The 27,897-nt window shown below is 40.2% G+C and overlaps 1 protein-coding gene and 1 non-coding gene across 4 annotated transcripts; both read right to left on the bottom strand.

Annotated features, from left to right (window-relative positions):
* Positions 1-614: 614 nt before the first annotated feature.
* ranbp1 (RAN binding protein 1) lies at positions 615-25,654 on the bottom strand. 3 transcript variants are annotated; one of them, XR_004560889.1, is made up of 7 exons: positions 25,500-25,654; positions 16,750-16,883; positions 16,480-16,637; positions 13,017-13,145; positions 7,644-7,712; positions 1,014-1,679; positions 615-979 (listed from the first exon to the last, which is right to left on the bottom strand). XR_004560889.1 is itself a non-coding variant. In XM_034171092.1 (6 exons), exons 1-6 carry the CDS (start codon positions 25,512-25,514, stop codon positions 1,543-1,545), a joined length of 642 nt encoding a protein of 213 aa, XP_034026983.1. In that variant the 5' UTR covers positions 25,515-25,654; the 3' UTR covers positions 615-1,542. The 3 variants fall into 3 exon arrangements, 2 of the variants coding, with proteins under 2 accessions (XP_034026983.1, XP_034026984.1); XM_034171092.1 differs by having other exon boundaries at positions 615-1,679; XM_034171093.1 differs by lacking the exons at positions 615-979; positions 25,500-25,654 and adding an exon at positions 25,364-25,454 and having other exon boundaries at positions 1,543-1,679.
* On the bottom strand, positions 7,070-7,198 carry LOC117511396. The gene has a single exon (XR_004560945.1). It is a non-coding gene; the product is annotated as a small nucleolar RNA SNORA77 (small nucleolar RNA).
* Positions 25,655-27,897: the final 2,243 nt, after the last annotated feature.

Genomic DNA, 27,897 nt, shown 5'->3' on the forward strand with positions numbered 1-27,897 from the left:
ACTTTTTTTTTTAAACACATTGAGGCATTCAGATATCAGGCAGGTAGCTGCGGTGAAGTCCGGCTTAACGACCACGTCAGTCAACCGCATTGCGGAGTTAAAGTAGAACTTTCTGGCTCGGTCTCACCCAGCTGCCTTATTATAAGCACTGATGTAAAGTAACAGGACGACTCTGTTCATGAACTTTTTTTTCCTGCAGGTGGAAGGTTGTGGTTTCCATGGATTCTTTCTGGCCACATGACCAGCCTAATACTTGACCATGTATCTAAACCCGATCGTCATTCCTCTTTACAATGACTGCCATTAGTTCAACATGTTTTGTTTTGGAGGGCAATGCAGGTCAGGGACCATTCCTGACAGTCATCATGAGCTGATTTTGTTTTCTGAAACTCAAAGTACAAAGTTCTATGTATTGAATATATACTATAAATGTACATACATTGCTATTTTTGGGAAGAGGAAACATTTCCCAATAACCTAAGAGTGAATAAAGTTTCTAAAACTTAAATGGCTTAGACTGATTATTGCCGTAACTCCCCAACATGTACTGTGCACCACAAAACTGGATGCAGGGGAAGGGGGAAAAAAAAACAAAAAACAAAGTGATGGACCAAAACAGTTTGACAGCTTTTACTGGAAGGTGGAAGAAACATTTCCAATCATTTGAGTACAAATGAAAAGCAACATTTCACCCAATATACATGTATTTACAGATGCACTGGCACTTAGCTGCATGTTAATTAAGCGAAAGGAAAAGGTGGTGAGTACACGCATCAGATTAATCATGCTGCTCCAAGTGCACTCAACAGTTGGAGGAATGTTTGAAGCTCTCAACTTATGGCAAAACCTTGTTGCACCAGAACGTGATGAATTGCTGACTTTAGATTTGTCATGATTGAAAACAAACACTCGCTCGTGCACACAAACACACACAAAATGCGCTTAGCTAAGTGCATCTGATCACCTATGACTCACTCGTCTGGACGCTGCAGGGTGCAGCGCAGAGTGCATACCTGAGCTCCCCTTCAATGCCTGAAACACAGAACCTCAACACTTCTTCCAGTGGATAGTCTACACCCAACTTGTTTCTAGAATGAAAGCTTGGACAACGGGCAGAGTGAAGCAGCTGGCTCCAATGCATCATTGGATTTGATAACGTGTGTTCCCTGACTGTGCTAACAAGCAGGCTACAATGTCTCTCCTCAGGAATAAAAACAAAAACCCAATGTGGGAATTATCACCATCACAAGCCTCTTACACAGTTTGTCAAAACTAACACTGAACTGCAGGTGACAGAAAGCAGGACATCCTGTGATGTCATAGAAGAGGGCATGGGAAGAAAAAGTTGTTTTTTTTTGTTACAATTTTAATCTATTCCCCCCAGTGGAAACAAGAACTTGTGATCTTGAGGCAAAAAAAATAAAAAAAAAAACAAACAAAAAAACCTAATATGCAAGTGTCCAAATTCAGTTCATTTGAGAGTCTATTGTAGAAAAGAGGAAAACTGATAAACTGAAGACCAGCAAAGCAGGTTCTTTATTCTCAATTCTTCTCCTCGACCTTCACTTCTTTTTTCTCGTCTTCCTTCTCAGTCTTCTCTTTCTTCTCCTCTGATGTCTGGTCTTTTACAGAGAGTTCTGCCAGTTTCTCTGTTACCTTGTCAGGGCTGTCAGTGCTGCCTGCAGCAAAACAGTGAATGAAACATGTCAAACTCCCAACATCGAACATGTGACCTCACCTATAAAAGAAGATATTCTTTTAAATGTGCCCCCAAACTGAAGATGATTCTAATTTTGCAGATATGAACTCATAGATGGACAATGTGTTGCAGTACTGAGTAAAAACAGAACAAATCCACTGGTCCAATGCGCCTCTCTGGTTTCCGCAGCATGACGTATACGAGAGTCTATGACGCTCACTGAATGGAACACATATCCGCTGCAGGCTGCTCCCTTGCCAGGGCTGGTGTTAAAAGTATAACTCAAATCATTTTTATCCACTAAATATTATAGCAAAGTGGTTTCAAGTTTTAGTAGCATAAAGAATGAGCCAAACTTTAAAGTTTTATCTATTTGTAATTATATAACTATATTCTGCTAGTACTAATGCAATCACAAAATGTTATTACTATACAGATAAAAATATGTATGGTACAAAATATTTTGATTCAATTGTATAGCATATAATTGATTTTAGGATAATTTGATTCAAGTGATAGTTAATTTTATTATGACGGAAACAAAGAAAAAAATTAGATTAATGATTATAAATGCTGCGTACGTGTGCATGTTTTGGCAAGATATCAGGTGGTGGGGAAGATATCCATGGTGGGGGGTAAGATATCCTCGGAAGATAAACTGTTGCAAAGTGTCAAAGGAATCACCTAAGTACACCCTTATAATAAATATGAATGAAATTGGTCAACTGGTGCTTGAGATATTTCACTACAGGGGAGGGGAAAATGATCATAAAATAAATAAATAAAAAAATGTGAGAATGACCGTAATACTCTTCTCTTAGCCACCAGCGCCCACCCTAGAGCTTTAAAGAATGGCCTACCTAAAAGCCAATTCTATAGATTAAGAAGACTCTGCCCCTCTGACAATGACTTCACTGAGAAGGCAGCAGAAATGAAACAGCGTTTTTTAAGAACGGGGCTATACAGCTCAGTGTGTGGATACGGCATATCAGAATGCTCTTTCTAAGTCCAGAGTTGACCTTTTGAAAAAATGTGTAGAAAAAGAAAAAACATTTTTCAGTCTGTTATTACCACCTACACTCCCCAGGCCCACATTATAAAAAAAAAACTATTAAGAAACACTGGCATATTCTAACCACAGATCCAGCCCTGTCTGAACTTTTTCAGGACCTTCCTCTCTTTGTTCACAAAAGAGGACCAAACCTCTGTAATAAACTGATTAGAGCTAACATCTTACCCCCTCCAAAACAAACACTGTTAACTCCTATCAAAGAAGGGAATTATCCCTGTGGAAATTGTGCTCATTGTCATAATTCAGTGAAAACAAATACCTTTAAGCACCCTAGAACCGGTAAAAGTTTTGGAATCAGGGGAATAATCACATGCAATACGAAAAATGTTATCTATATATTAACATGCCCATGTGACAAAATTTACATTGGTAAAACCACCCGCCCTCTAAAAGAATAAGTGAACACAAGAGCTCCATTAGGAGAAAAGATGAAAAATATCCTGTTGCCTGTCATTTTAATGATCTGTCACACCCTCTTTCTTCCCTTAGATTCCGGGGTATAGAACAAGTAACCCTACATAGAGGGGGTGACGTTGACAGGAAATTATGCCAACGAGAACTCTTTTGGATATATACATTAGATGCACTACAACCATCAGGTCTAAACGAGGATTTTGACATGAGTGTGTTTATATAATTCTGAAGTACTGATTTAATTTTGAACTGTTTGTGCTTTATGATGGCCGATGCCTGATGTGTACACAGCATGGACTTGTTCTTTTTCCTTTTTTTCCTCTGTATGTTTCATGTCTTTCACTATCAATCAATCAATCAATCAATTTTTTTATATAGCGCCAAATCACAACAAACAGTTGCCCCAAGGCGCTTTATATTGTAAGGCAAGGCCATACAATAATTATGTAAAACCCCAACGGTCAAAACGACCCCCTGTGAGCAAGCACTTGGCTACAGTGGGAAAACTCCCTTTTAACAGGAAGAAACCTCCAGCAGAACCAGGCTCAGGGAGGGGCAGTCTTCTGCTGGGACTAGTTGGGGCTGAGGGAGAGAACCAGGAAAAAGACATGCTGTGGAGGGGAGCAGAGATCGATCACTAATGATTAAATGCAGAGTGGTGCATACAGAGCAAAAAGAGAAAGAAACAGTGCATCATGGGAACCCCCCAGCAGTCTACGTCTATAGCAGCATAACTAAGGGATGGTTCAGGGTCACCTGATCCAGCCCTAACTATAAGCTTTAGCAAAAACGAAAGTTTTAAGCCTAATCTTAAAAGTAGAGAGGGTGTCTGTCTCCCTGATCTGAATTGGGAGCTGGTTCCACAGGAGAGGAGCCTGAAAGCTGAAGGCTCTGCCTCCCATTCTACTCTTACAAACCCTAGGAACTACAAGTAAGCCTGCAGTCTGAGAGCGAAGCGCTCTATTGGGGTGATATGGTACTACGAGGTCCCTAAGATAAGATGGGACCTGATTATTCAAAACCTTATAAGTAAGAAGAAGAATTTTAAATTCTATTCTAGAATTAACAGGAAGCCAATGAAGAGAGGCCAATACGGGTGAGATATGCTCTCTCCTTCTAGTCCCCGTCAGTACTCTAGCTGCAGCATTTTGAATTAACTGAAGGCTTTTTAGGGAACTTTTAGGACAACCTGATAATAATGAATTACAATAGTCCAGCCTAGAGGAAATAAATGCATGAATTAGTTTTTCAGCATCACTCTGAGACAAGACCGTTCTGATTTTAGAGATATTGCGTAAGTGCAAAAAAGCAGTCCTACATATTTGTTTAATATGCGCTTTGAATGACATATCCTGATCAGAAATGACTCCAAGATTTCTCACAGTATTACTAGAGGTCAGGGTAATGCCATCCAGAGTAAGGATCTGGTTAGACACCATGTTTCTAAGATTTGTGGGTCCAAGTACAATAACTTCAGTTTTATCTGAGTTTAAAAGCAGGAAATTAGAGGTCATCCATGTCTTTATGTCTGTAAGACAATCCTGCAGTTTAGCTAATTGGTGTGTGTCCTCTGGCTTCATGGATAGATAAAGCTGGGTATCATCTGCGTAACAATGAAAATTTAAGCAATACCGTCTAATAATACTGCCTAAGGGAAGCATGTATAAAGTGAATAAAATTGGTCCTAGCACAGAACCTTGTGGAACTCCATAATTAACTTTAGTCTGTGAAGAAGATTCCCCATTTACATGAACAAATTGTAATCTACATTATACATTTCCCATGATGCTCTACTGACTCAGAGTGCTTCACCACTGATTAACTCCAAGCACTGTTTGTAACATGCACTCTGCCTGATTTTTTTCTACAAAATTAAACAACTGAATGAACATCGTCCGAGGCCGGTGATTCCATAATTTTTGCCAGGGGTTGTATTTTGCACAGACCCGAAGTGTGCAGATTTTTTTTTCCTTTTTACAAAAAAATAAAATAAATTTTTTTTGTTTTAAAACATTTTTTCATGTCATTATGGAGTGTTGCAAGTAGAATTTTGAGAGAAAAACTAATTTACTCTAATTTACTTAAAAAAGTCTGGTTCTTAGTATTTTATCCAGGATAATTGCAAACTCAGGTTCTCAACTGCTGCAATAAGAATATCCAACGATTCTGTAAATATTGCAGTACTGCCAACGAAGTCAAGGTCAGTAAACCTTTCCATGCCATCAAAATCACCAGTAAGTGGTTTCCACAACCCCACCCAACACCCAGTCCACGCAAGCACTGGACAGTGAAGGAACCAGAACAAATCCCTGATAAACACCAGGCCACTGCTCCATAGAGCAAATACAATATCTGAGTATAGGCTAGTTATGATGTCCAGTAACTACTTGGGGATCCTATGAAATCCCAAAAACCTAGTACTAAACCGCTGGTTCAAATTACTGATAGTCCTATACTGCCATGTGCAAGGGCACAATTGATGTATGAGGTCTGTTAGAAAAGTACCGGACCTTTTTATTTTTTTCAAAAACCTGATGGATTTGAATCACGTGATTGCATGAGCCAACCTTGAACTTTCGTGCGCATGCGGTTTTTTTTTCACGCCTGTCAGTTGCGTCATTTGCTTGTAAGCAGCCTTTGTGTGAGGATGGGTGGAGTCTCTCGTAATTTTTTCTTTGCAAGGAAATGGCGGAACGACTGGAGCAGCGCAAATGCATCAAATTTCGCCACAAACTGGGCAATAGCCAGGTGGAAAGCATTCGGATTATTCAGATGGCTTTAGGTGACGATCCTCTGGGCATCACACAGATTAAGGAGCGGTACAACCGGTTTAAAGACGGCCGCACAATGGTGGAGGGGCGCCGCGCTCCAATCGGCATCAACACGCTGAAACGACTGGATCATTTACAAAGTGAACGCTGTGGTGATGTGGGACCGTCGTGTGATTATCCGAGAAATTGTGGAAGAGGTGGACATGAGCACTTTTTCGGCACATTCCACTGTGAAAGAAGATTTTGCCATGAAAAGAGCGGCGGCGAAATTCATCGGCACGAAGCTGATGGCGCAGCAACAGCGCCTCCATGTTGAAGTCTCACAGGACATGTTGTAACATGCCCAGCTCGTCAACCATTCGGAAGATTCAGACAGCTTTCGGTGGCTTTTCAGTCATGTGACTATCCGAGAAATTGTGGACAAGCTGGACATGTCAAGGCATGTCCTGTGAGATTTCAACACGGAGGCGCTGTTGCTGCGCCATCAGCTTCGTGCTGACGAATTTCACTGCAACTATTTTCATGGCAAAATCTTCTTTCACAGTGGAATGTGCCGAAAAACTGCTGATGTCCACCTCTTCCACAATTTCTCGGATAATCACACAACGGTCCTGCATCATCACAGCGTTCACTTTGGAAATGATCCGGTCGTTTCAGCGTGTTGACGCCGCCCGGAGCACGGCGTGCTCTCCACCATTGTGCGGACGTCTTCAAACCGGTTGTACCGCTCCTTAATCTGTGTGATGCCCAGAGGATTGTCACCGAAAGCCGTCTGAATAATCCGAATGGTTTCCACCTGGCTATTGCCCAGTTTGTGGCAAAATTTGATGCAGTCGCGCTGCTCCAGTCGTTCCTCCATTTCCTTGCAAAGAAAAAAACGAGACTCCACCCATCCTCACACAAAGGCTGCTTACAAGCAAATGACGCAACCAACAGACGTGAAAAAAATCACGCATGCGCACAAAGGTTCAAGGTTGGCTCATGCAAGCACACGTGATTCAAATCCATCAGGTTTTTGAAAAAAATAAAAAGGTCCGATACTTTTCTAACAGACCTCGTATGTAAACGTATGACCACAACTGTTCCAAATTAGGCATTTGCTAATTTGATATTTGTCATGTAGCAGAGCATACAGACACCAGCCTATCAGAAAGCCAGTTAGGAGACATGTTCTGCATGTTTATGTAGCAGACAGAAAAAGTTCCACCCTGAAGTGAGCAGCAGGGAACAGAGTGTGTCTGCAATCATTAGCAGGTCAAAAAAATAAATAAATAAAAAAAATAAATAAAATCACACCCACCATCACAAAGACAGTATGACATCACAAGCACTATTAGAGTATTTTACAGCGATATTTATAGATGTATTAATGTACATCTGATACTGTACATAAATTTCCAAGTCAAAATTTCCATTCTGAAATCTGACTGTTTTAGCTAAACTGTGATTTTTAATCAATAAACTTGCATCATCATACACATGACATCAAGGACACAACCAGTATTTTGCCAAATTTCTATATAACAAAATCTTTGGTGTCATCAAAATGTCGCAACAAATATGATGGAAATTTACTGAGAACTTAACAAGCCCCCCACACAAGTTTATTAATTGCAGTCAATCAACCAACAAGCTAATGGGTAAAGCTTCATCAAAGTAGCTAGTGCAGGATTGACGTTACACCTACCCATTCCCCCGAGAGCTTTCCGAACATCCTCCTTGCACTCATCAAACTTCATCTTGAACTTCTGAGCATCTGAAAAAGGAACAGAGCTGGTATGAACTGACCTGAGCTTTGCTTTAATGACAAAAACACAAATTACACAATTCAATTACGGCATCAGAAATGGAAAAAAACATATGAAGTGCTGCTAAGTTTCTTGTTTGCAATAATAGCAAACAAATGCACAATGATGTTGAATTTATTGTGTGAAGTACAGGCCTGCTGCAGTAAGTATTAATTACTCACAGGCAGTGTTGCCACAGTTACTTTGAAAAAGTAATCCAATTACTGATTACTCCTTGAAAAAGTAACTTAGTTACTTTACTGATTACTCAATTGTAAAAGTAACTAAGTTAGATTACTAGTTACTTTTTAGTTACTTTTCCCAGCTGCCGACAACAACCCTCTGCCACCTCAACATGACAAAAAACCTACATTGTTTATAAATGTAACTATTAAATTCATTCTAGCATTTTTCTAACATTTAAATTCTCTCTAAATATTTTACTTGTCGAAATTAATATTATTTTAAGTAGTATTAGTAGTTAGTATTAGTAGTAAAAAAAGGCTTCAAAACTGGACCTTTAATCTAGGGGTGTTGTGGGGGGGGGCACATCCCTCCTCCACGCCCCCATTCCATCTGGATTCACCCCTGCTTTGGCGTTTGAGCACAAAGAATGGATAACATTTATTTATGCAGAAAACATGACCAGATTTACAGGTAAGAAAGTTTTATTGTGTTTTCACATCATGTGGTCCTCAGAAAGAGAGTTTAGGTGCATTTGAGTGGAAAATGGTGTTAGTTGTTGACGCGTCGCGGAGGATCAGCTGTTTTAACGTGCAGATACAGAGCAGCTCAGCTCAGAATTCTAAATAAAGGAGAAAAAAAGTATAAAAATGTCTTTGTAAAGCTCAGTGCAGGTGTGCTGATCACCGTGCTTTAAGAGGAGACGACGAGTCGAGCAGCTGCAAAAAACCGTGGATGAAAAGCTCACAGCTCACTTAAAGTGGGCAGTTGATTCGAACCCCGACCTCCTGCCCACAGACCAAGTTTAATGCTGATATCGACCCACAATGAAAAATAATAGTAACGCACAGTGACATGGAGAAGTAACTTTAATCTGATTACTGATTTGGAAAGATTAACGCGTTAGATTACTCGTTACTAAAAAAAGTGGTCAGATTAGAGTACCGGCATCACTGCTCACAGGTGCACTGAACAATTATAAATTTACATTTTATTGAGTATGAAACATCATTGTGGATTACAACTTTTTTAATGACAGCAATCTGCAAATCATCTTTCAGCTGATCCTGAAAAGGATCATAAGATCCATTTCCAAGCCAGCCTGTCCTCTACATCTCCCCAAAATGTAATACTTTGCACATCCGCAAGTGATTACCATATAATTGCACACTGAAGAAGGGCTGTATCCAATATGCACTAGATCAATGAAATATAAAGGGCTGGTATTCATTCATTCTTTTTATATATATATATATATATATATATATATATGGATCCAAAAAGGCTCGGACCAAAAGTTATATTGGATCGGTTCCCACTGACCAATAGCGTTAGAGCTTACTGCCAACAGCTAGCCAATCAGAGCGCGGCATACGAAGGTCAGGAACTAGCTGACAGACGCTGGTTGAAAAAATGTCAACAACAGCAGAAAATCGTCTGCCAGCGAGGTTTGCTGAGTTCACAAAGGAGGAACTGGTGGAAATGTTGAACTCCAAGGATGCCAAAAACACTAAGAAGGTAGACAAGCACGCTACTGACGTTTTAGAAGCATTCATCGCATCAAAATCATTGATCACAGCAATTGGAGCGGAGGGGGGTGGAGAACATTCAGAAAGTTATATTGGACGAGGCGTAGCCGAGTCCAATATAACTTTTCTTCATCTAATATTTCTCTTTGATGGACTCCTTACCATCCATTATCTGTATAATATATATCAAAAACCCTACATATATAAAGGCATGACTGAAAGGTTTTGAACCTGACCCAGAAAAGGTAGGGTGTGGTTCTCCATCTTTTGCATTCTTAACAACCAATATTTCTTGAGAATGCGTGAAATTTTCTGATGTCCTGTCTGAGGTGTACCCGACCTTACACCCTATGACTGCGGGGATAGGCTCCAGCTTCCCACACTCCATGTGACCCTTATTTGGAATAAGCGGGTACAGAAAATGGATGTGTGAAATTTTGACTGACAGGGTGTAGTGCTGTAGACACAAATTTTCAGTGAAGTGAGTAGAGGTGTGCCTGATGGGCAAAATGGGAGAAGCTGGTGGGCATGTCAGCATCTCACAAAAAAAAAGGGTCTCTGAAGAAGACCCATGAAGCAATGGTAATGACATTAGTGGAGGATGTCAAGACTTATGCTACAGTTAAACCCTTGTTAGCCGAATTCAAGATGGGCAGAACAAGCACTGAAGATGGAGCAAGATCAGGAAAACCCAGAACTGCCACCTCAACTAATATAATTCAGAAGATCCATGACATGGTCCTCTCTGATAGAGAAATCAAGCATCACACACAATGTATCCGTAAAGCATTTGCAGCGTTTCACTTTATCCGCATTTTGTATTGTTACAGCCTTAATCCAAAATGGATTAAATTCCTTTATTCCCCATCAAAATTCTACACACAGGTCCTGTCTCGAGGCACAAATCTGGGGAAAGGTAGGACTCTACCTAGAGAGGGAGAACGGCCTTAGTCAGGGAGGTGACCAAGAATCTGATAGTCTGTCAGAGCGCCAGCATTTTTCTGTGGAGAGAGGAGAACCTTCCAGAAAGACAACTATCTCTGCAGCAATCCACCAATCAGGCCTGTATGGTAGAGTGGCCAGAATGAAGCCATTCCTTAGTAAAAGGCACATGGCAGCCTGCCTAGAGTTTGCCAAAAGGCATGTGAAGGACTCTCAGACCATGACCAACAAAATTCTCTGGTCTGATGAGACAAAGATTGAACTCTTTGGTGTGAATGCCAGGTGTCATGTTTAGAGGAAACCAGGCACCGGCCCTACAGTGAAGCTTGGTGGTGGCAGCATCATACTGTGGGGATGTTTTTCAGCAGCAGGAACTGGGAGACTAGTCAGGATTGAGGGAACAATGAACCCAGCAATGTATAGAGACATCCTGGATGAAAACCTGCTCCAGAGCGCTCTTGACCTCAGACTGGGGCGATGGTTCATCTTTCAGCAGGACAATGACCCGAAGCGCACAGCCAAGATATCAAAGGAGTGGCTTCAGGACAACTCTGTGAATGTCCTTGAGTGGCCCAGCCAGAGCCCAGACCTGAATCTGATTGAACATCTCTTGAGAGATCCAAAAATGCCTGTGCACAGATGCTCCCCATCTAACCTGATGGTGCTTGAGAGGTGCTGCAAAGAGGAATGGACAAAACTGCCCAAAGATATGTGCACCAAGCTTGTGGCTTCATATTCAAGAAGACTTGAGGCTGTAATTGCTGCCAAAGGTGCATCAACAAAGTACTGAGCAAAGGGTGTGAATACTTATGAACATGTGAATTTTTGTTTTAAATAAATTTGCAAAAATTTAAAACTAAAACTTTTTTATGTTGTCATTATAAGGTGTTGTGAGTAGAATTTTGAGCAAAAAAATTAATTTACTCCATTTTGGAATGAGGCTGTACCATAACAAAATGTGTATACTTTCCAGATGCACTGTACTCAGTACTATAGGCATTTCCTAGGAGAGAGTCCATTCGGTTCTGGCAGAACAACTGGGTACGACAACTTTCAGCATGACGAGTCCCAAGGTTTCTCACAGCTGATCAGAAACACACGAGGTTCCAGATGTTCAGGGAGAATCTTCAGCATTTTGAGGCAGAGTGGGGTGACTTCATGTGACAATTCATGACTATGGACGAGACCTGGGCCCATCACTCTGAACTGGAGTCCAAAGCACCTGTAGGATCTCTCCCGCCAAAGAAACCCTAATCTGTCTCATCTGCTGGAAAGGTCATGTCCTCTGTTTTCTTGGATACTGAGGGCAACATAATGGTGGACTATTTCCAGAAGGGACAGACCATCTCTGGGGCCTATTATCCGTCCCTTTTGCGACAAGTGCGAGAAAAATATAAAGCAGAAGCAGAGTGGAACACTCCGACAGGGTGTTCTGTTTCACCAGGACAATACTCATCTGTCGCTGCAGTGGCTGCCATTCATGAATGTGGCTACTAACGTGTTCCGCACCCACTTTATTCCCCTGATTTGGCGCCTTTGGACTTCCATCTGTTTCCAAACATGAAAAGACATCTTGCTGGAACTCATAATACTGATAAAAATGTCATATGTGCAGTGGATGAATTCCTTGAGCTCCAGGATAAGACCTTCTATGAGAACGGTATTAAGGCACTGCAGCGACGCTGGAAAAAGCATGTGGACTTCCACGAGGATTATGTTAAAAAAATAAACATTAATTCAGTTGTGGTTTCTTCTTGGTCGGGCTCAAAATTTTTCACGCACACAAGGACACTGACCCATGAGGAACCACAGATTCTAGATGTGGCCATTTGTACTATATATGCAGGGCAGCTGACTTTTGGGGAAATCCGTTTAAGTTATGCTACATTTATTGTCAGAAAAAATTCTTGGCTTTTATGAAAGTCTTAATTGACGGTTTAATCTGTTTTTAGCTGTGTTCAATTTTCAAAAAGTTTTTTTTTTTTTTTTGTTGTCAGTAAGTTTTTCTGAAGCTGCTTAACCAGGAAAATATTCCATGTAAACAAATTATGAACAATTGAAATTTTATATCTGTACTATGATAGTGTTCACATGAGATTAAATTTCTTTTTTTTTTTTGGCCTGTGTAAGACACAATTATGTTGTTTTGTCTGGAGTGTGAACATATTAATTCCGGTTTTGGGGTCACATGCACACAGAAAATGTCCAGATTTGAATCTGCTCTCTGGGATGTTTGAGGATGGACAGACTGATGAATTTTGTCAGGTCTTCAGCAACCTCACAGGCTTTTATTTTGAAATACAGTCCCTAATAGTGAAGAGTGACAAACAGGCTTGAATACAAAACAAAAGTTAGTGATTTCTCAAAAAAAATAAAAATAATAATAATAATAATAATAAAAAGGCCCAATCACCTTGCTGTTTTCACCACTTGAATCCTCATGAAAAAATGTTAAGTATGCCAAAGGACAAAAGTCAGCTCTTCCTGGATTTCAACTGATGCTCCAGGCGCACACACAAATATAAATCAAAAACAAGCACGCTCGACCTTGTTTAGGTGTTGAGCACTTAGTTTTTGTGAAACTGACTCTGGACAATGAACTCACAGGTAAATACTCACTGTCTGCATTTAAGAAGCGTATTGCCAGAAGTTCAGGTTTAGGGCATTCATCGGCATAATCTGCTAGTGTGTTCCAAACCCAGGCTCTGTCACTGCCAGCATTGGGCTTCAGCTCCATCATTGGGATGACTGATTTCACACAGACATGAAATGAAGCACACATACACAGTCATTTGTTAAACATAGTGACTGTAATTGTACTTGTTCAACATACATAGATAGAGGTGGAGGCATATATTTACATACAACTTGACTAAATCCTTTCAGTGTTCACTTATTGCACATATTACATTTTATCAAAAACTGTTAAGTCAGCTAGAATTGTCCACCTTATTTCCATATCCATTTATCTGAAAACAGTAATTACATGATAGAATCTGCTCGGTGGCAGCAGACCAAGCAGTTCATCCCACACTTCCCTATTGTAGGCCAAGTCCTGTAATTCTTCCTGGGGGATCCCAAGGCGTTCCCAAGTCATCTCAGAAATAAAAATCTCTCCAGGACGTCCTGGATCTTAAGGATAAATAATGGCCACCAGAGGGCCATTAATAAACTGAATAATGAAGGATGAATAATGAGCCACACAGCATGTTTTTTTTTTTTTTGGTACAAGTCCAGTTATTCAACAATCGTGGCAGAATATTCAGCTAACAAGGCTCATCTCTGAGTGTGGCGCTAATTTCAAGAAGTTCAAAATTTAGCAACAACAGCGTGGGGCAGTGTGTGTACGAGCTACTACAAGGACAGGACAGGTTATTTTGGACAGGGTATTTTGGCTCTGCCCTCTTGTGCACTTCGTCGTGACAATCCCACCTGCTTTGTGCGCCAGACTCTGTATAGAAAAATAATTATTTTGTAGCGGATTAATCACTTTCTGTCAGAGTTTGGATGTTGATGACATTAATACATACACTGATGCTTTAATGACATTAATGGACAAACACAAAGTTAAAAGTTGGATCACTGTGTCAAAATGACTAAGCCGTGGAAGAAATAAAGCCAGCAAGAAGCGCAGAGGCGACTGTCCAGGAACCCGTGGTTCGGTTCTAGCTGGTCTGGTTATGGATGGGTTTTGTGTTGTGTTTTTTTTTTGTTTGTTTGTTTGTTTGTTTGGGGGGGGAGGGAGATCCACACAGTTGCAGGTGTATATAATTAAATCGGCCACCTCATTGTGGTATCCTTTTTTGGTCACAGAGAGCTGGGTGAACACACAGAACTTCTGCATTTAATGACTCTGGCACACAGGTGAACTGCAGCCTGACGCACGGCGCACACCAGCCGGACTGTACAGGAGCATCTTTTTTTTGGACTGCGTTTAAAAAATGTGACATCTTGAATGGATGCTGTGAATTAAAAACCTACACTTTAAAGGGACCAAGCGTGGGAGGGCTGGAGGTTTGGACCAAACTCATGCCTAAACGTGCACCAACATGGTGTTACATGGCGCCTCGTGGATCATTTGTGGCGACACAAGCCATTTGAGGCTGGGTAGGGTTCAAATGACAGGTCAGTCGTGGCTCACTACAGGCTGATGCGTGGCACATGTGAGGTACAGAGAGGCACATACAGGCGCCTTAGTAGCAGATACGTGACATCTTAAAATGTGGATCATTCTGCAAATAATCGCTGACACACCCATGCATGGCTCATTATTCATGGCTTATTATTTGGTGGGACAGTGGCTTGAGCCTGATTTCAGCCTTGGGATTATCAATAATCATGACAAGACTTCAACAGGGGCAACAGATGAGGAAATACGAGGTCTATTAGATAAGAAACCAACATTTTTTTTTTTCCAACTATATGGATTTGAATGATGTGCGATTACACCAATCATGCTTGAACCCTTGTGTGCATGCGTGAGTTTTTTCACGCGTGTCAGTGACGTCATTTCCCTGTGGGCAGGCCTTGAGTGAGATGTGGTCCCGCCCTCTCGGCTGAATTCCTTTGTTTCACACGCTGCTCGAGACCACGCGCGTTGCTTTATCAAAATTTTTTCTGGACCTGTGAGGAATATCCGAGTGGACACTATTTGAGAAATTAAGCTGGTTTTCGGTGAAAAGTTTAACGGCTGATGAGAGATTATGGGGTGTTTCTGTCGGTGTAAGGACTTCCCACAGAGCGGGACGTCGTGCAGCGCTTCCAGGCGCGGTCGTCGGCCTGTTTCGACCTGAAAACATCCTAATTTAAGGCTTAATTCACCCAGGACGTCGTGAGAGAACAGAGAAGATTCAGAAGAGGCCGGCATGAGGACTTTATGCAGACATTCCACTGTTTAAGGACATTTTTTAATGAAAGACGTGCGCGCAAATTCGCCGAGTTGTTTCCGTGACTACTCGGCAAATCTGTGTGCGCCGCGACAGGAAAAACACCTCCGTGTTGAAAACCATTTGTAAAATTCAGGCAGCTTTTGATGGCTTTCAACAAGTGAGTAACTGAGAAATTGTTTAACAGTTTGGGCATGGTCCAACTTGCCCGTTAAGGTTTCCAACGGAGGTGTTTTTCCTGTCGCGACCCCCCGCGGTCGGGTCCGGCCCAACATGCGACTCTGCCCGCACGTTCTTTCATTACAAAATGTCCGTTAACAATGGAATGACCGAATAAACTCCTCATGCCGACTTCTTCTGAAAGTTCTCTGACGACTTCCTAGTCAACAGAGCCTGAAATGTGGAAGTTTTCAACTTGAAACGGCGAGACGCTGCCGCCTCGAAGTGCAGATCGCCGTCAGGCGCCGTGGGCCGTCCTTACGGCGACACTACCAGACCAAAATCTCTCCTCAGCCGTTAAAATTTTTACCGAAAACCAGCTGAATTTATCGAATGGTGTCCACTCAGTTGTGCTTTACAGTTTTGAAAAAATTTTGATAAACAAAGCAGCAGTCTCTGAGCCATTCCTAAACAATGAAAAAAATCGACGAGAGGGTGGGCCACTCCTCACTCAAAGACTGCCCACAGGCGAATGACGTAACCGACAGGCGTGAAAAAACTCTTGCATGCCCATGAGGGTTCAAGCATGTCTGATGTAATCACACGTGATTCAAATCCATATGGTTTTTGAAAAAAATAATAAGGTCGGATACTTTTCTAATAGACCTCGTATTTCATATTTCAGCTCGCTGAGCACAATTCACATTCATCAACAAGTTGTTGTTGAATGAACTGAAGACTGTACTATATGTGCTCTGGGACATGTCCTCCCTGATCTATGATACTCTGTTCCTGAAAAAAAAATTGAACAAGTTTGAACAAGACTAGGGAATTGTTCAAGATAAACTAGCAAGACTAGAAAAATGAGCAGTTCAAAATTGGCGATAGATAAATTTGGTTCAAGTTATAACAGAAGAAGGTGTGACGGATGCATGCACATACTGACAGAGTGCAAATTTATATCCACCTTATGACCTGATGACTAGTGGGGGATTTAAACAATGAAACCCTTCCACTGGAATTTGCCTCAAACTCACTGTGATGATTAGCACAAATCTTTAAGGTTCTGTCTCTCCTCATCAGCAGACGGATTGTGCCCCTCTCTTTATGTTTCAGCAGTTTCACGTCACCAGTTCCTCTCTCCTTCCACTCTGGCGGGTCATTCTCAGATGCAAAGCGATACAACTTCGCCCTCCTGATAAAAATCACAGCACGTTATTCACAGAAACAACACTTTATTTAAACAAATCACATAGCCATGGAAATGGAAAAAAATTACAGCAGTGAACATTTTCACATAAGCTCACATTTTAAATAGTTCCTCTTCATCCTCTTCTAACGTTTTCACCTCCTGCTCTGGAAGACACACGATAGGCTCAAACTGTGGATCGTGATACGCTTCTTCTGTACTCTCTGCAGGGGTTTCACGCTCTTCCTGCTCCTGAAAGAAAAGGTCAGCTCTAATAAAAATGGTGTAAATATTAAGTGCTTTGCTTTGAATCTTGAACCAATGATGGAGTGCTTTGAGCTGCTGCTTTGTTGGTTTCATTTGTTTTATTTCGCTTTATCTTAATTTTTCCCCACTAAAACCCCAAAGAGCATATGTCTGTGAGGAATATTTACCTTTTTCATGTTAAACTGACCTGTTATGGTCTTCTGAAACAGTTGATAGATGTATTTTATGCTAACACCGATGCTAACACGTTAGCATGTCTATGGCATTTTCAATGCTAAAGTTAGCAGTAAGCTGCTGGCATTTTAGCATGTTTGTACATTTGTTTTCTGTATAATTAATGGCTCAGCGTTTGTTGTCGTAAAAGAGTCAAATGTATTACAAATTATATTTTTTATTTATTTTTATTTATATATTAATAATAATAGCAACAATAATAGTAATAACTAATAAAGCTACAATTGTAGAGAAAGAGACATGAGTCACATGTGTCATTGTGAAATGACCACATAGTTTACAAGTTATACAGAGAATGTTGCACATATAATGAGTCAGGCTACAGTTTTTGATTTAGGTTTTATGGTTAACTGGTTATACTAATTGCTCATTTGCAGCAACAAAAATACCTCCTTTTTTCCACCATATATTTGATAACATTTATATGTTTCAATGTTGTTTTATGGCAACTGAGCACTTTGATAAAACAATGCAATTTGAAATAATTATTTTTGTTCTTTATTATAAACTGTTTTACTCTTTATTATTTTATATTTCAACAGCCAAGGGACATTTGACGATTTGTTGATTTTCAAGTATTTTAAGTTTTCAAATCATGTTGTATTGTTAAATAGTGATGGAAGGAGACAAAAAATGTTTCCCTGGCACATTTTTTAAAAATTCCCTGTTAATCGATTAATCGTGTCAAAACCCCTTCAGATTCGATGATCCAAATAATCGTTTGTTCCAGCCCTAAAACAGACATGGTCTCAATGGTATGAAACCACACCTGATTTTTGCAGGAGAGTCGCCAAGCCAGGATGACGCACAAATACCACACAAAAACACCTCACAGAACACTCGGTGACCACTTGATGGATGCACAATTACAGTGCCGTTTTTCCACTAAAGCAACAGAAAATCATCCACTGACACATGACGCGAGTTTGGATGTGAACTTTGGTGCGTATTCAAATCTGAGCAGAGATCAGACAGACAGATTTGTCTTCTACTTTTTCCTATGGCTGATGGCTCATTCTGGGCTTCTGGAAGCTCCACTTGTACTTAACTCAAAGAAAAGCCAAACTGCTGTTTATACAACTCTTTACAAGCTGGACAAAATCCATCTTCATATGACAGAAACTTCTGTGCCACGTGAGAGCGTTGCCACCAAAACTGGAGATGCAGTAAAGAAAAAGAACAGACTTAAACATAACACCACTGAAATGATCTTGTTTAAATAAAAACCTTTGATGTGCCGAAATCCCCATCATTTTGTACAACTATTTTCATAAGTCCCTAGTTGCACAAGCATTTCTCAATTTATATCTCGGTTACATATAGTGTTTTATCATGGCACAATCACATTTTAACAAGTATATTAAGGTCTTTTAAAAGGAAAATAGCCAAAATTTTCAAGATGCACATACAACCTTTATTATTAAACATACATAACAGTACCTTACTGTTTCATGACATCTTACCCTTTATTGTTCTGTGCAAGTGCTATGTTTAAGTGGCCAGCAGATGTCACCATATTTAATTGTATCAAATGCTTCGAGGCACTGAACCATTCCAACAATTGCTTCATATTGATTCAGTGGTTCAAAAAGCTTCAGTTTCTCCAATTCGCATAAGTTAGAGTCATGAGCTGTAACCAGCTGCAACGCATAATCATCATTTTGATTAAACATGGCTGAAAGCAAAACAGAGAAGCTGGTGAAAAAAGCCAGTGCAACATCCATTATTTGGACTTGGTTCGGATTTAAGCCACCCAAAAAGCAGCAACAAACTCTACAGTGTGGGGCAACAGTTCCAGCTAAGAGAGACAGCATCATCAAAATTCTTCTTTTTCTTCTTCTATGGTGTTTAACGGCAGCCAGCATCCTTATTGTTGCATTGCTGCCACCTTCAGTCCATTAACATGCATTACCCTAACTAAACTGTTTAAGGACCTGTGGCCCACTCTTGAGTCGACTTTACTGGAAATTATTAATCTCATTAACTTCTGGATCTGTTCCTAAATGTTTCAAATCTGCAGTGATTAAACCATTACTTAAGAAATCTAATCTTGCCCCTAGTGTATTGAAAACCTATAGGCCGATATCAAATCTATCATTTTGCTCTAAAATTCCCAAGCCTCTCACCATGAAGAAAAAAAAAAAAATCAGCTAAATATTAAATGAATCCTTTTTCCATGTTTTTGTACATGCACATTTAGTAATGGATTTTGCGTGTGTACGCAGTTTTTTTTCCACTGCAGTGCCCTTCACAGCACCTGCATAAAAACACCTCGCACTGAACATTTTAATATGTAAGTTGGTACATTAAGTTCATTGTGGACTCACCAGTTTTGTCCTTTTTTCCATGAGTTGTATAATCCAGAATTTGACTCAGAATGCCAAGAAAACAAAAAAGTGAGTTTTCTGAAGAGGACAACAGTCATGTGACTTTTTTCAGTCCTTGTAATGTTTTTTTTTAATCTGTTTTTATTTTTCATTGTTGTCAGTTGTTATCCAGACATAGAAAGTCCAGCAAAATGTATTATTTATCCAGTGATGGCATTTTTCTGCTGATTTAGCTGATGTTGCCCGTGAACGATGGGGAAACACACGTGCACCCACCCACACAAGACAAATCCAAACTAACGAACGTGAAAAATTTAGCATTTAAAATTGATCTCATTCTGCTCCCTCTCTCTCAACAACCATGGGGCAAACTGCTCAAGTTCCAGCATATATGTAAAAATAAAAAAGCAGCAGATCTCTGTGGAAATGTGACATCATTTGTTGTGCATAAACTCCATGTGAAACAACAACACCCACAAGGGCTGCTGAAGCGGTTACACAGAAAGGTGTTCCGTGTCACCTCTGTGGATGAGGCACATTTTAAGCTGCACAAATGACTCACAACTGCCGCCATCCTGCGTAAAGGAGGCTTAATGAGTTATGGTCACATAGAAGGCATGCAGACACAGAAAATAACCACAGACTAATTGCTAGTCACAACCAGCCCTGACATATGAAAATTACAGCATTACATACTGAATTACCGAATGTCTTATACCAACCAAATACCTTGACCTGGTGTAGACCCCTAGTGAGTGGTCACTCAAAATAATCACTTCTCTTTTGTTGCCACAGTCAGTCAGTCACAAACTTGTTAATGCATTCACACCACTCGTGAATCCCACTATGTCCCTCTTCCATCCATATGCAGGGCCCCCAGAGGACCAACATTAAACATGCTAACACATATTCAACATGATCATCCAGATGTGAAAATCACCAGAGCTCAGCACAAAAAAGTGTCTGATGCTTCCCCCTCCATGCTGAACCATGTTGTCTAAACTATGGTGTGAACCCAAATGTACCATTCTGTGTACCATACCGTTCCACCCCTCACACAAATGGGTTAAGCTAACAACAGCAGGTCCTTTACTAAAGTTGCTCGGAGGACACGTTGAGGTACAAAGTCACTCAAATAAATAAAAATCCTGCATATGCATTGCAATGGCTGCACTGATTTTGTACACACATGACCAAACAAACACCACACACCAATTTTTTTTTTTTGTACAAACACAAGCACAGTTACAGCCCTACCCTGGGCAGGACTCTAGTCCATGGCACGTTACTTTTCCAGCCAAGGCTGAGAACAGGTGGGTGGACTGGGTCAATGCAATCTAAGTTGTCCAGGAGCACAGACAAGTAGCCTAAAGTGTACACCTGGACTCAAACTCCAGTCTCTATATTGGTCATCCAATTCCTATTCCAGAGCCACATGTTCTGCCCATAGGGCTGTCTACACTGATGTCACCAATTATGTGTCCTGTGCAGTGATCAAGAGCGTTAACGTGAAGCCTTGGCATTTGGAATTGCATAAACAACCACTGAAATACATTATACAGAGCACCAGAACGAGCAAAATGGGCATGGATAAAATGAGTAAGGCTCAAACAGCAGTACAGGTCGATGGCAGATACATTAATTTCTCTAGATTACAAAATAGAACTTTTTCGACCCTGCCTCGTGATGGGAATCCATCATAATGTTGCTACGGTAGCACTGTTCAACCACATTACACCCGTTTTAGCATCCCTTCATTGGCTTCCTGTCTCTGAGATCAGACTTTAAGGTGTTGTTACTGGCCTATAAAATTGTTCACGGACCGGCACCTCCCTACCTAGCCGACCTGGTTGAGCCCTACATACTGACAGGCCTTGCGTTCACAGGGTGCAGGACTGTTCTGTGTCCATGGGGCGACCAAAAAGTCGGCGGGTCACTTTTCCTATCCTCTGTGGAACGATCTGCCCGAGAGGTCTAAAATTTTTACAATCCTAGTCTGTTTGCTGTGATATTTTCGGCTCCTGCGGAGCATTTTTTCTATTTATATGGTGAAGGGTGGGGATAAGATCTGCATGAAGATTTAGCAGGTGAGACCTTGGTCATCTGAACGTCACTGTAACGTGTAATGTACATATTATTGTAATTGAATATTATTATTGCACATGGGCATTTATAATACAGTTTTTAAATCATTTGGCTGGCAAGCAAAGCAAGTGCAATAGCCACTGACAACCTTCCTGTCTTCTTTATGCAGGGCTGTGAAATGAAAATTGTGAAATTTGAGGAAAATTTGCAGATAAAAGTATAAACTATACAAACTATACTATAAACTATACAAGATAAAGTATAAACTATAAGACATGATTTGACTTCATTCGTTCATGCATAGCATGACAAAGTGTGGCTGAATATACATAATGTGTAAGTAAATAAAAATGGAAATAGGAGTAACAGATAAAATATAATTGATAATCAACACTAAAATACTGACACACACGAACATAAAGGTTATGAACTGCTGAGAACACTCATCACTCCTACACTTTTTATGCAGCCACCACCCAGGAAACTAACTTAAACTTGTCTTGAACTGGTCTAACAGCGCCGTCTGTTTACCATTAAACTTCTCTTAATCACTTTGAATTAACTTCTTCAACTGGAGTGACGAGTGTTCTAAGAGTGTCATTAACTTTATTTATATTCATGATAATATCTTGATTTTTTTTGCAAGTTGCCGAGCTTCTAACCAGTGTGTAGTTTTTCTGGGTGACATCAGCCACGACACATATGTGCCAGAAGAAAAATAAATATTAGACTGTGATAAGCTTCATCTATATATCTCTTATAAATCCAGTAACTTACCGAGCGAACCGTTCGGGAGGGGGACGAGTGGATAGGGTGAGAGGACAGGGTCAACTCTCAGTAAACTGATCTGCTCGGAGTTGGTTCTCCTCTTCTGCCGTAGGTTTTACCAGTACACTAAAGAACTGAACACACTGAAGCTCCAAGCTCCTCCGCTCTCTCCCCGTCACTGGCAAACCCCATGCATGAAGAAACAGCTACAACCCCTGGCAAAAATTATGGAATCACCGGCCTCGGAGGATGTTCATTCAGTTGTTTAATTTTGTAGAAAAAAATCAGATCACAGACATGACACAAAACTAAAGTAATTTCAAATGGCAACTTTCTGGCTTTAAGAAACACTATAAGAAATCAAGAAAACAAATTGTGGCAGTCAGTAACGGTTACTTTTTTAGACCAAGCAGAGGGAAAAAATTATGGACTCACTCAATTCTGAGGAATAAATTATGGAATCACCCTGTAAATTTTCATCCCCAAAACTAACACCTGCATCAAATCAGATCTGCTCGTTAGTCTGCATCTAAAAAGGAGTGATCACACCTTGGAGAGCTGTTGCACCAAGTGGACTGACATGAATCATGGCTCCAACACGACAGATGTCAATTGAAACAAAGGAGAGGATTATCAAACTCTTAAAAGAGGGTAAATCATCATGCAATGTTGCAAAAGATGTTGGTTGTTCACAGTCAGCTGTGTCTAAACTCTGGACCAAATACAAACAACATGGGGAGGTTGTTAAAGGCAAACATACTGGTAGACCAAGGAAGACATCAAAGTGTCAAGACAGAAAACTTAAAGCAATGTCTCAAAAATCAAAAATGCACAACAAATGAGGAACGAATGGGAGGAAACTGGAGTCAACATCTGTGACCAAACTCTAAGAAACCGCCTAAAGGAAATGGGATTTACATACAGAAAATCTAAACAAAAGCCATCATTAACACCTAAACAGAAAAAAACAAGGTTACAATGGGCTAAGGAAAAGCAATCGTGGACTGTGGATGACTGGATGAAAAGTCATATTCAGTGATGAATCTCGAATCTGCATTGGCAAGGTGATGATGCTGGAACTTTTGTTTGGTGCCGTTCCAATGAGATTTATAAAGATGACTGCCTGAAGAGAACATGTAAATATCCAGTCATTGATGATATGGGGCTGCATGTCAGGTAAAGGCACTGGGGAGATGGCTGTCATTACATCATAAATAAATGCACAAGTTTACGTTGATATTTTGGACACTTTTCTTATCCCATCAATTGAAAGGATGTTTGGGGATGATGAAATCATTTTTCAAGATGATGATGCATCTTGCCATAGAGCAAAAACTGTGAAAACATTCCTTGCAAAAAGACACATAGGGTCAATATCATGGCCTGCAAATAGTCCGGATCTTAATCCAATTGAAAATCTTTGGTGGAAGTTGAAGAAAATGGTCCATAACAAGGCTCCAACCTGCAAAGCTGATCTGGCAATAGCAATCAGAGAAAGTTGGAGCCAGATTGATGAAGAGTACTGTTTGTCACTCATTAAGTCCATGCCTCAGAGACTGCAAGCTGTTATAAAAGCCAGAGGTGGTGCAACAAAATACTTTTGTTTTTCATGATTCCATAATTTTTTCCTCAGAATTGAATGATTCCATATTTTTTCCCCCTCTGCTTGGTATAAAAAAAGTAATCGTTACTGACTGCCACAATTTTTTTTTCTGATTTCTTATAGTGTTTCTTAAAGCCAGAAAGTTGCCATTTGAAATGACTTTAGTTTTGTGTCATGTCTGTGATCTGCTTTTTTTCTACAAAATTAAACAATTGAATGAACATCCGCCGAGGCCGGTGATTCCATAATTTTTGCCAGGGGTTGTATAATTGTTCCCGGTTCTAAAAGCAAACTTGTGCGTACTTTGCCATCATGACCTTGGGAATGCGCAACGTTTATATGCATTGACCTTTGAACTTACCCACGAGGCACTGCAGCGCTGAAACCTCGAAACTGGCTTACTGACCAATCAAAAGCGCTTTTCATGAACAGAATTCAAGATTAGTAATATAGTGATGTACACTCCCACTGCCAAATAAAAAAAAAATCAAAAAGAGCTCAGTGGAAAGGTGGAGTATTTGAAGTAACTGACAATGCACTTTTTAAATTGCCATTCCAGAGCCAAGCATGTTTAAGGTGACTAAGCATTTACTATTTTCACGTCATGTCTGAGATTAAACACGCCTGGCAAAACTGTATTCCTCATCAATAATTATTTTGAGTTAGTTTGTATTAAATGTATTCAACTCCTTTGATTAGCATGAATGGACAGCAAGTTAGCCGCATCCTGAAATCCCTGTCTTGAGTATGCATCAAAAGACTGCCTTTAATCGTATGGTTTGCTCATGTAAGGTATTTTCGTTGTGTATTAATTAAAATTGATGGCTAACAGTTGCTTACTTTGCAGTTTTTGGCCAACATCGTTAAACTGTTTGTTAGCTTAGCTAACCGGGCCTTTCATTATGAAGCTAATAATATAAACGTGGAAGAGCTTCGGAGGAAGAAAGAAAAAAAAAAACCTCACGAAATAGTCGTCTCATGATTTACAAATTTACGGTACTGTTTTGCATGCAATATAACTTTGATTTCAACTCGTTACTTGAGAAATAATCCGCATTTGTCATCTCTGATTACGTCGAACAGCCAAAGCAAGCTAATATTAAAGCTATGTTAGCAATTGTAGCGCTGGGAAGTCAACTTGTAGGAACACAGTTTTTGTAAACATATGTACCACGACTAGATGATAAATATTCCTTATGAATGACTGACGACTGTGTCAGATCAGTTTCTTCGGTAACATCACCGTTCAAACTTGCTTAACAGTGCGCGGCTAATGCTAACACGCAGACACGTCAAAACCCATAAACCACCAGTAATGAACCAATTGTCACAGTTTGACCATCTCAAGCAGTTTACGGTCTAGGTCTTGTATTTTAATTAAACATTCCATAGCCAAAAAAAAGGCAAAAATCCCTTAATTGTTATTTAAGCATCACGACACACAGCACCTTTGTCGGCATTTTCCCTCGCCGCTTCCTTTTCAAACTTTGCCAAACTATGGCAACTAAAACACAACGTCTTACATGAAATGCCGATTTCAAAACATCCGTAACTAACTGTGTAACATAAAACGCATGACCTCACCTTCGGATCTGCCATATTAATGTAGATGTTTATAGATTATACAAGTTGTTTGACAAATTCAAATCCTAAACTGACCGCCGTTTCAGTTCCTCTCACTTCACTTCCTGCCAGTGATGTACTTCTGGTACCGGTGTCAAGCGACTCTTGGCTTCGAAGCGTGTGTCGAATACTGATCTGTGAGAAAGACCTGAATGAAGCACTGATCTCTATACAACACTGGATCGCTTATTGGCCAATATTTTTGAAGCAAACCGGCCGCCATATTACCACTCCGATGTTCCGCTCCTGAACGATCTTTTCTATTGATCTTTAAAGAGGCCCACACAGCTTTATTCTTTGTAATTTTGTGGAAAAAAAAGTACCTTCATGTGCAGCTATAAACTGCGCAAATCGCCAGATCAAAGGCCGTGGACGAACATTTCACCTCTGAGTATGATTGAAATGGGAAGTAATGAACAATAATTTGAAGTGTTCTCTCCCTAATAAGTGGCTTATTAACACAACATGTGTAGCCACATGTTGGGCGAACTATTTTAAGACATTTATTAGATCTACTTGTGAATAGTTTTGGAGCTTTTGGCGTTTGTTGCTACAAGCTTTATTACCTATATTAGGCTGAAACTCATAGAGCTGTGTGTAATAAATGTTGTCATTGCAGGGAAAACTAACTCTGTTGTAGCCAGTTAAGTGGTGTTTTATTCTTTTAGTGCAACTGTTTATATATATATATATATATATATATATATATATATATATATATATATAGATAGATAGATAGATAGATAGATAGATAGATAGATAGATAGATAGATAGATAGATAGATAGATAGATATAGATAGATAGATAGATAGATAGATAGATAGATAAAAGCTTGCCGATGATTCCATAAAACTTGTATATAAACTTTGATTAAAGAATGAGAATTTTTAGAATTATTTGTCCCAGTGAGATATGAGTAAGTGAGAACAGAAGGGAAGAAAGTGTCAAAGTAATAAAAGAAAGAAAGAAAGAAAATAAATCAAATAGCTAATCATGGCAGGCCTAGATTAGGAGAGATCAAGCTTACATTATCCGAAGAACAAAAATAAGTAAATGAGAGAATCAGCTCAGTTATTACTTGAAGTTGTTGATGTTCTAATAAGCTGTCTATGTGCGGTCCGCATAAATTGGGAGTGGCAAGATGGCCGCCAATTTGCTTCAGCGGATTGTACGGCGTGTGTGGGCATAGACATTATATACGTAGACGCCTCAAAAAGCTGCAACGAGTCCAGCGTCGCCGCCATATTGGATGGGTCTCTTCACAATCGGCTCGCGGTATAGAAACCAGATCGCGTGGAATTACCTTTCATAAATAAGAATGAACAATACTTTTGGTTATTTTACCATTTATAATATTATGTCATGTAATAAGGAGTAGAAGTGGTGAAAGTAGATGAGTTTAAATATTTGGGGTCAACTGTTCAAAGTAATAGAGAGTGTGGTAGAGAGGTGAAGAAGAGAGTGCAGGCAGGGTGGAGTGGGTGGAGAAAGGTGGCAGGAGTGATTTGTGACCGAAGAATATCAGCAAGAGTGAAGGGGAAAGTTTACAAAACAGTAGTGAGACCAGCTATGTTGTATGGTTTAGAGACAGTGGCACTAACAAAAAGACAGGAGGCAGAGCTGGAGGTGGCAGAGCTGAAGATGTTGAGATTCTCTTTGGGAGTGACAAGAATGGACAAGATTATGAATGATCATATCAGAGGGACAGCTCAGGTGGGACGGTTTGGAGACAAAGTCAGAGAGGCGAGATTGAGATGGTTTGGACATGTGCAGAGGAGGGACCCAGGGTATATAGGGAGAAGGATGCTGAGTATGGAGCCACCAGGCAGGAGGAGAAGAGGGAGACCAAAGAGGAGGTTCATGGATGTGCTGAGAGAGGGCATGCAGGTGGTTGGTGTGACAGAGGAAGATACAGAGGACAGGGTGAGATGGAAACGATTGATCTGCTGTGGCGACCCCTAACGGGAACAGCCGAAAGACAAAGAAGAATAATAAACAGTACTTACGTGTAATGTTATTACAGCAGGAACGCTGTTTCCATCCAACTAGTATCGCAACTGAAGCGAATTTTCAAAAGGAAGACGCAAGAAGTTGTGCAACACAGTTCTTTTTCAAGGCTTTTCAATTCAATTCAGTTTTATTAATTTATATAGCGCCATCTCACGACAGAGTCGCCTCAAGTCGCTTCACACAACACAATTCATAGCAGCACAAAGTGAATTAGAATCGAAAAGGACACAGTAAAAAGGTAAATCGTAATAGAATAAAAAGAAATTAAAAGCAAACATATAATGTTCATCTTTGTAACAAATATTAAAGCAAAAATCCGCAAAGCCTAAGCGCTCCCATGCAAAAAAA

This window comes from Thalassophryne amazonica, chromosome 5, assembly GCF_902500255.1.
Source record: "Thalassophryne amazonica chromosome 5, fThaAma1.1, whole genome shotgun sequence".
NCBI lineage: Eukaryota > Metazoa > Chordata > Actinopteri > Batrachoidiformes > Batrachoididae > Thalassophryne > Thalassophryne amazonica.

Bases quoted from the DNA above. Each gene is read 5' to 3' on its own strand.
- ranbp1 (XM_034171092.1), bottom strand. The intron at 16,638-16,749 runs GTGAGCTTATGT...GATTTTTATCAG, and splicing joins GAAGAGGAACTATTTAAAAT to GAGGGCGAAGTTGTATCGCT. The intron at 1,680-7,643 runs GTAGGTGTAACG...GTTTTGCTGCAG, and splicing joins GAAAGCTCTCGGGGGAATGG to GCAGCACTGACAGCCCTGAC.